This window comes from Chlamydotis macqueenii, chromosome 1 (assembly GCF_036417535.1).
Source record: "Chlamydotis macqueenii isolate bChlMac1 chromosome 1, bChlMac1.mat, whole genome shotgun sequence".
NCBI lineage: Eukaryota > Metazoa > Chordata > Aves > Otidiformes > Otididae > Chlamydotis > Chlamydotis macqueenii.
The window spans coordinates 213609203-213618006 of NC_141556.1; the positions used below are offsets into that span (position 1 = coordinate 213609203).

Consider the following 8804-nt stretch of genomic DNA (forward strand, 5'->3'; position numbering starts at 1 on the left):
TATCCCTGCCTGCAGACTATGTATCTTGATAACTGCGTAGCCTTGTCATCTGTTATCAGCTTCAGGATCTACATACGTTACGCTACATATCATTAAAGTCCGTTATCAAAAAAGTGACAAATTAACGGACTGATTACTCAAGCCTCAAAGGAAGATAAGTTTTTTCCCCAATCCCTTAACTATATTCCCATCACAAAGCTTACAACAGAACGTTTGAAATCCAGAGCGTACACTTTTCCCCTCCTCCAACTAATGTGTAACTAAGAAGTTTGTCTCATGCCTTAACTCCAGAAGGTTTCCTGACCCTAGCAGCAGCTATAATGTTCCTACACAGCGTACAGCCCTCCAAATCACACAGCGAATGTCTTTTTAGTGACGAGGGAAATGGATGTACGGAGGTGAAAAAGGCATTCCGTGGAACATAGCGATATGCAGTTGAAGCCAGAAAGGTAAAAAAACTTCTGCAGTTGCTTTGGACATTGCTAAAAAAGCTCCCCCTTCTGGAAACCTCACAGAAAGGGGCTGGTATGTAAGTGAAGAGTAACCAGTACTACTCCAGTTCATGGAGTGTCATTCACAACCCTCTAAAGACTGCACTGCCACTTCAGCTCTACCTAGAGATCAGCATTTTGTCCCCACTCTCTTCAGATCAGGAGCTGGTCAGTTCACTCCAAGAGGGTAACACAAGCTGGAAGAAATGCAATGGAATTCCTTCCATACCAAAGGAAGGAGCAAGGCTTTCCTGGAATACATCCTGCAAAAAAAGCACCTCCACAAACACTGTCTTTTGTGATTTTATTAAGAGATGTTTTCAGGACAGTCAAGCTTCTGGTTGCAGATGTTACAAACCCTACAACAAAAAACAAAATACTGAGTGAGATGGTGGCAAACCATTTCCCGTAAGCATTCTCTTATCCAAAACACTGAACAAACAAGCTCCAAGTTTTCAAACTAAACAGCACCTCTCACTTTCTGTATTTTAGCCAGTGATCCCTTTTCCCCACAGGAGCAGATCTCACTACTCAGATTCCTCTGTTTCACTGTTGCCCTGCAAACTCCCTGAACTCTCCCCTCTTCACACAAGGCCAGCTTCAGTCCACCACAGCCTGCCTTTCCCTAGCAGGTAAGGAAATCTTCTGGAAAAGGCCTTAGGCCCTGTGCCTCCTGCTGCTCTGCTGTGAGAAAATGAGTAAAATTTGAAAGCAGCAAGTTGCACATTTTCACTGGGAACAACCCAGAGGAATATATAGCCTGTGCTGTCAACCACACACTGGTAGCAGGGGGTACAACGTGGAAACATCCCAGGCACCGAGCCCTTCTCAGATAAATGCCTCTAAGTCACTCAGCTTGTGACCCAAGGTCCCCAGATCCATGCTGTAGAACACAAGAGGGAACTGAGCCCTTGGACAAGGACATTCCCTTTCAGACTTGTCATCTCATCTTCACTGAAGGGTGTGCTTAGCTGGTTTGCAGCGTGCCTTAAACCATGCCCCCTTCATCCAGGGCACTGCTCTAAACCCGACCCAGCTGATCACTGCACCTGGTACGGTGCAGCAGCTTTTTTTTCCCAGTGTCCCAGCTACCATACAGCTTTTTTGGCGACACAACATCTTTTCCACGTGGATCCTCACCAAAGCTACCTCCCACCGCTCGCAGGCACTTACCCCTCAGGCAGTGGGAACCGGCTGAGGCATGGCTGGCTGTTCTGGTTTGCCACCTTTCTGCTCTGAAATGGGGGTGGTGGGCAAGATCTCTTCTTTGGGTTCCACAATGCTGACGTGGTCTGGCAGAGGCTTTTTGGGGCCAATCTTTCCACTTGGGTCCCAAGGCAACATAATCTTTACTTTGATTCCCAGTACTCCTGCAAAGAGGGACATGCTCATTTCACACAAAATATCAAGGACGCATTTAAGGTTACAAAATACGCTATCTGCACCAAAACACATCCCGATTGACACAAGTGTGCTACAGCTTAAAAATTTAATTATGTGAATTTACATCAGCATGTTTAGTCAATTCACTGTCTTTGCTAACTGCAGCCTGGAATAGTGATCAAAACATGCTATATACTTAAGTCATGCTGACCCTGGTTTTAAATCCTGTCCTTCCTGGGATAACTCAGCTCACTTTCTTAGGAAATCGCACTTTTTTTTTGCGCCCCTTCTCAGACAAATGCCTCTAAATCATCCAATGAGTAGGACATCCTGCCCAAGGCAGCCTCAGCACAGCACCACAGAACATGGCACTGAACAGGCTGCAATGACACAAGGACATCCCTTCTGACTCGTCATCGTATCATCACTGAAGGGAAGGCGGAGAATAGCTTTGTCTATGCTAGTATCCCTACCTCAGGTGTTCTGCAATTAAGTAACCCAAAGCCAATTAAGATGCAGAAGTCATTTGTGTTTTACCAGGGGGAAGGACAAGCGTAAGCAGGCTTGGCTGGTTTAGCTGGGAAGACTCAACAGAGCACAGCAATGGGGGAAAATTGTCTGACACTTATTTTTCATAGGTCTTGCAGTACCTATGTCCTGTTTGCCTACTCCTTGGGAGCAAAGAAAGCCAGAATCCAAATGCCAACAGCTCTTAAACTCAATATGTTGCATTTTTAAGTTGTTTTGCTACCAACCTCAGAGGCCACAAGACACAAGTGAGAGTATCTGGAAAATTTAAAGCCACGTTCTCAACAGAAACATTCAGTCCCCACCACGAGAAAAGTGGATGACTACACAAAATTTTGTAGTCTGCTGCAGGCCTCCTCTCCGTTTCACGTTCACATAACACAAACGCAAAGACAGTTCTACCTCAGATGTAATGCGCAAACTCTACAGTAAGAGTTTAGTTGCAAAAGCCCAAGAAAAAAAAATTATTTTGAGTCAGAACAACTGACACACAGCTGAAACACTCTGCAAGATCAGTCATGCATCAAAATCCTGAGTTATCACCCTACAGGTGACAGAGGGGAAACCTCCAACCTGCAGGCACAGGATGCCATCGGTCGAGATCTGGCTCTGAAGCACTGAGAGAAGGAACCCACAGAGCTCCAGAAGGATCTGCATCCCAGCCACTCACCCTGCCGGAGAAGGACGTGACGCACGGCTGTGTCGACGTAGTAATTCACTGGGTCTCCACTGTGGATCATCAAGCCGTCCACAAACTTCATGGACTTGGCACGCTGACCTCTGAGTTTGCCAGACACGACCACCTCACAACCCTTGGCACCGCTCTCCATGATGAAGCGGAGGACACCATAGCAGGCTCTGCAGGGAGACAGCACCAACAGCCATGGCGTTAGATCCACTCTGTCAAACCCATGGAGCTCCATGGAAGCATTTTTACACCAATTTCAAGCACAATCACACTTCCACTTTCGTTTGTAAAAAGCTTTCTAAACACACACCCAATACAACTAAAGCTCTGTCAATGCTACGCAAAACAGCCAAAATCCTCACACTATTTTAGCACTGTTAAACCCAGCCTAAGAAAACTCTTGTGACCTGTGGTCCTCAAGGTTGTGGGAACAGTGACAGGCACGCATTCTTTGTGACACAAAAGCAGCTCCACAGCTGAAGGTGGCCAACACATTCCACTTCAGGAGCACAGCTCCCCATCCCTTCTCAGACAAATGCCTCTAAATCATCCAATGATGACAGGATGCTCCCGCTGAGGAACCACAAGCAGCGTCACAGAACATGACCCTGCAAAGGTACCACAACAAGAGCCGCCCGCTTCTGACTCGTCATCTTATCATCACCGAAGGGATCTGAGAAGCAAGGCCACTGTCACCTGAACTACAATTCAGCCAAAAGGCTTGAAATTGCATCCCACTCCTCCACGCATTTATTCACAAAGAAATAAACACAAGCTTTACACACACCTGTCAGGCAAGCTGCAATCTGATCTACACTAAGACTTCAACTTCTATTTCTAAAATACATTATCTAGCAATTGCTACCAAAAGTAACTGTGTACTAAACAAAAAGCTTCTACACAGCAGAACTATCAATAATATTAACTGCCCCTCTAAGTGCAGCATTACTAGGTTAAATTTTCAAACTAAAGACAAGTTGGCAAGGAGTTGTTATGAAATGGTCTTTGAATCCCACACTTCCTCAGCGTGCCATCACATTCAGCTTGCTCTACTCACCGACGCACTGCTAAACCTCCCAGCAGCTTGTACCGCAGGGACTCTGCCTGAGCGATTGCGCACAGACCTCTCGTGGCCACCTTCTCGGCATAGAGCTAGAAAGGAAAAGAAAGAAACTCAGAAACAGGGCTGTACCTGTGCCCCATCCTCTATACCCAGCTCAGTTAGTCCTTCCACATTTACATACAGAAGGTTTATCCTCAGATTCTACACTCCTTTAACTCCTCTGGTGCCCACCTCCTGTGCCTGGCAGAGCTCAGACACACCAGTGACGCTCTAGTGAAAGTCAAGAGACTATTAAAACATCCACGGTGCAGTCTCAAAGAGCTGCTGCTTCCAAACAGCCCCAAAACATTAGGTAACACTAGACAGAGGTATCCAAACAGTCCAAAGAACTTCACTTGAGATGTATTTTTTACAACTCTTAAGTTATGTAAGTCTGTTTAAGTCTTAAAATCAAACCTAAAAAAAAGGTTTGACTTTTGAAAGCTGGGAGAGCAAGGTGTATGAAGCCTACCATCTCCAGAAGACCAAAGTCTGATGCTTCAGAAGACATTCAAAATCATGCACACGACATTCCCAGAGCTGACAACTCAGCTGTCAGCTCTGTGAGGGCTGGTGCCATTGAGTACGTTAAGCATTTGCTGGAGATAATCAGCAATCTTCCCTGTATAACGTGATCCACCAACACTGGCTGAGCAGGAATAAATGGAAGCACCATCCCAGATCACACATTCCTCCACTACTGCATTTGTTTCAGGGGAAAGTGCTAGTAAGGGCACCAGATTTCAAGCCTTAATAGGCTGGAAATGAGTGGTGCGTCAGTTTATTGTCTATTTCATCACAGGGTCATACACAAAAATCTCAAAGATATTTCTGCACCGAAACAGTTTATTTACAAGAACAGAAGCGTTATCAATTTAGGAAAGGTAATGTACAAACACCAAGCACTGTGGTGTTAGACTAGCTTCTCACCTCAATATTGGGACAGCAACATTCTCTGTAATATATTTACAGGTAAGCTTAAAAAGCTTTATCTGCATCCTCCTTATTGGGAAATCACAGAAAACCAGCCAAAGTCACACCACTCAAAATACCACAAACAGTAAAGCATTTTGTATTTCAGTGCAGAAGTGTTTTGGGAGAACAGGTAAAACACATCCCAAGTTATCTTTAAGTCAAACAGTGTTTTAGCTGACATCATCCACACATCGCACAAAGATAACTGCACAACCCACTTACTATGGGTTTAACTGAGACAGTTTTACCTCGACGCTTCCCTCAGGGAATCCAAACCGCTTCTGCACGACAGCCGTCAGCTCCCGGATGCGGCGTCCCTTCTCACCCAGGACATTCTGAGTTCTGGGGAAAAAAGAAAAAAAAAAAGTACAGTACGACTGAGAAAAGTGCCTCCAGGCACCATTCCAAAGAGCTTCCAGACTGAGCATCTAACCTAGTCCAGGCGTTGTAACACCACTGTATCACTAAAGATCACTTCAATACGTTTTTCCCAAGTAACTTCCCATAATATTTCCCAGCTTAAGCTTCAGCCTGCAGCAGCATCTCACTTACCTGGTGGCAAGTATGATAATCTCAGTCCTGGTTGGAGTGACCCGGACTTCGACTCCAGAATATCCATCTTCAGCCAGTTCACGAGTCAGAAACTCATTCAGCTCAGCTTTGAAGATACCGTCAGCGACAAACTAAAAAACAAACACACCAAGACCAAGTGAACAGCCTGAACACAAGATTTTTCATGTAATGTGTTTAGGAGCAATTAATCTCTCCCTCCACAGAGAGGAAACAGCAGTGGGGAGAAAAAAAAAGCATCTCCCCTGAAGTTCCCAGAGACAATTCACTTCTGGCACAAGCTTAAACCACTGCCTGATCCACACCTCACTACAGCCACACTTCATGCTGAAATTACGGCTCGCTGTTGTGTCTTGCGGTGGTACTTTGATTCGGCATGAATTGACATAAAATAATTAATTAGAGGGGTCACATCCCTTTACAAGCCCCACAGGGGCCTGTTCCTGGGGCTCCCACTTCCACTCTGACAGCGCACAGGCCCCAAGCCTCCCTCCCTCCCCAAGACAGGCACAGCCCTGCGCCCTCCCGGCCCCTCTGACCCACAGAAGCAAGCAGTCACTAAACTCAAACTCTTGCCACTAAAAAAAAAAAAAAAAAAAGAAAAATCAAGCAAGTTCACCAGCTCCCAGCACGGCTCCGCGCCCCTCAGCACAACCCCAGCCTGCCTCCCCTGTGCACACAAGCTCAGAGCCCTCTGCAAGCCCCAGGCATGGCTCCGGGGGGGAGTTACGGCTCCCTTGCCGCCCTAGAGCCCACGCAGGGCCCCCCGTGCGCTCCTTCACCCCGGCCTCCCGCCGCCATGTTCCCGGCCGGGCCGCCCAGCCGCATCCGCCGCCATCCTCCCGCATCCGCTTCCATCCCCTCGCCGCCGCCCCGGCCCGATGAGGTCCGGGGCAGCCTCCGGCACGAAGCCGCCGATATGGAGGCGACCCGCGGCCGCAGCGAGCCGTGCCGCCGCCCTTACCTTGCGCTTCTTGGAGATCTGCACCGCCATCTTGAGCCGCGCCGCCCGGCGGAAAGGAGGGAGCAGCCCCTAGAGGGAGGGCTATATCGGCCTTCCGCCGCTTCCCATTGGTCCGTCGCAATCACGTGGGCCGGCAGGTGGGGGCCGATGGGAAATGTAGTCTTCCCTTCGCGCCGTCGCGCCGCCATGTTGAGGAGGCTTAACCCTCCCGCTGCCAGTGGGTTTTTCCCGCCCTGCCCGGCTGGTGTGAACGCCCATGGCCGGCATTAAACTGGTTATAAAACCGGTATAACGGGGCACAGGAGTCGGCAGCGAGATAATTCACCCCGATTTGCTACCCGCTATGGTGGAAAAGCGGCCCTTTCCCCTCAAGGCTCTGAGGCCAGCCGTCCCGGCCCACGGGGAGCGGGCAGAGGCCTTCTCCAAAAGGGCTGTTTCTGGTGTTTTAATCTCTCTTTTCGGCAGTCACAGAGGGAGGAAATGCCCATCAGGAAAAAGGTGTGAAAATCACAGACTATTTGGTTATTTCCAGGGGAACATCAGGAGTCTTTGCTGCCAGAGGATGTTGTACTATGATCCCATAATTTGCTGCTTTATGTAAAGTTTAACAACAGCTATTACGTACCTATAGTTAATTGTAAACATGGATATAGTTAACTGTAAGCTTAAAACTACCACAGCTCTTTCCTACTCTGCGTGCGCAGCATCTCGAGCAACAGGGCTGTGGTTGCCATGCCTCTCTGCAAGACAAATATTTCAGTAAATAGGACAGCTGTGGCTCCAGGGCAGATCTTCTGTGTTGTTTTTTTTTCTTTTTTTTTTCCCTCCTATGATGGTATCATCACCTCTGCAGTCCGGACACAGGGTTAAATTAGTAACAGCAGGGTGGGATTTCTCTCTTGAAACTTCTGTGGTGGCCAAAGATGGGGGAAGTGGTGATTTTTTTTTTTAAACAGTTCAGGGATTGTAGGGAATTCCAGGGGTCTGGTTGTGCCATTTCAATTAGAAATTATAATAACGGGTAGAATTGATACATACTCGCACACTAGTGGGTAGATATGTTTGGGAAGTTTGGAAAGTCTGGGAAGAGGCAGCAAAGGGAAGTCCTGCCTCACAAACCTCCCAGAACGGAGCTCTCGCAAGCTTCGAGAGGATGGGCAGGGTCTGACTGTTCGCGGTCCTCCCACGAAGGGCAGACGAAGGCAGTGGGAGCTGGGTGTTTGCTGCAAACTGGTTTGTCGTATTTTCAGGTTTTTTTGAGCTTTTGTCTACAAAAAGAAACTGGACTAGATTTCTTCTAAGCAGCATGGCTGCTCTCTTGTTTGTAGGTCGCTGGCAGCAGTGGATTGCAGGTTAGCGCTGGTGGTGGTTCAAAATTAGACGGTTGATGGCCCCCATGCCCGCAGCCATGTCCCACACCGCCTTCGTTTTTGGGCTGAACTGCTCAAGTTGTGCAGGACTGATGAGCAAAGATCAGGTCTCCCTGAACACGCTGGGCCGCAACCAGCATCACTCTGGGAACAGCGAGGTGGAGAAGACACCTCTGCCCTGGAGCTGGTACTGACCCTCAAAGGGAGGGTGTCTGACATGGCCCCGCTGTTTAAGCTCTCTCCCAAACAAGGCGGCCGCATCCAAACCCCTTTTGAGGCCCCGTTAACCATCGATGCTGTTTTGGGACCTGTGTTTTTTGGCACCATTCTGCTGCCTCATTGAGACAAAGCCAGGCAAACCATGCAAGGAATACCAGTATGACCAGTATAGCACTAGTGAAACACCTCTCCTTCAAACACCCACCCCAGCATTGTCTGCAGGGAGCAGCGGGGAGGCAGCAGTGCCTGCAGCAGCTCTCCTCTTCGCCAGGGAAAGGGACTGCTTTGCCACTAGATGTCAGTGGAGACGGTTTCCAGGGTGGGAAAAGCCTCGTGTTTCTCCTCACCTCCCTCCTCCCTCTTCCCTAGGGATTCGTTTGTCCAGGATTTGAGGGATGGCGCAGACATCGGCGAGACAGAGCCTGTCCGGATCGGCCCACGGTTTATTTTGCAAGGACAGCTGCCGGTGAGGGACTTGTGTCCCCTTTTGTTGTTACCAAACACCTTTCCTCTT

At 48.4% G+C, this 8804-nt stretch overlaps 1 protein-coding gene and 3 non-coding genes across 4 annotated transcripts; all 4 read right to left on the reverse strand.

The window, feature by feature from the left end:
• Positions 1-781: 781 nt before the first annotated feature.
• On the reverse strand, positions 782-6802 carry RPS3 (ribosomal protein S3). Its single transcript, XM_086739786.1, has 7 exons — positions 6702-6802; positions 5720-5850; positions 5416-5509; positions 4148-4242; positions 3073-3260; positions 1665-1861; positions 782-850 (listed from the first exon to the last, which is right to left on the reverse strand). The coding sequence occupies exons 1-6, from the start codon at positions 6729-6731 to the stop codon at positions 1668-1670; spliced, it is 732 nt and encodes a 243-aa protein (XP_086595912.1). The 5' UTR covers positions 6732-6802; the 3' UTR covers positions 782-850; positions 1665-1667.
• On the reverse strand, positions 1315-1451 carry LOC147602410 (small nucleolar RNA SNORD15). Its single transcript, XR_015257582.1, has one exon. It is a non-coding gene; the product is annotated as a small nucleolar RNA SNORD15 (small nucleolar RNA).
• Positions 2160-2307, reverse strand: LOC147602411 (small nucleolar RNA SNORD15). Its single transcript, XR_015257610.1, has one exon. It is a non-coding gene; the product is annotated as a small nucleolar RNA SNORD15 (small nucleolar RNA).
• On the reverse strand, positions 3613-3759 carry LOC147602412 (small nucleolar RNA SNORD15). The gene has a single exon (XR_015257581.1). It is a non-coding gene; the product is annotated as a small nucleolar RNA SNORD15 (small nucleolar RNA).
• Positions 6803-8804: the final 2002 nt, after the last annotated feature.

What these genes read in the sequence shown, in the direction of transcription:
- RPS3 (XM_086739786.1), bottom strand. Translation starts at nt 6,731, where the DNA reads ATGGCGGTGCAGATCTCCAAGAAGCGCAAG. An exon ending in GGAGGTTTAGCAGTGCGTCG is followed by an intron (nt 3,261 to 4,147) that starts GTGAGTAGAGCA and finishes GTCTCCCTGCAG; the next exon opens with AGCCTGCTATGGTGTCCTCC. An exon ending in TCACGTCCTTCTCCGGCAGG is followed by an intron (nt 1,862 to 3,072) that starts GTGAGTGGCTGG and finishes CCCTCTTTGCAG; the next exon opens with GAGTACTGGGAATCAAAGTA.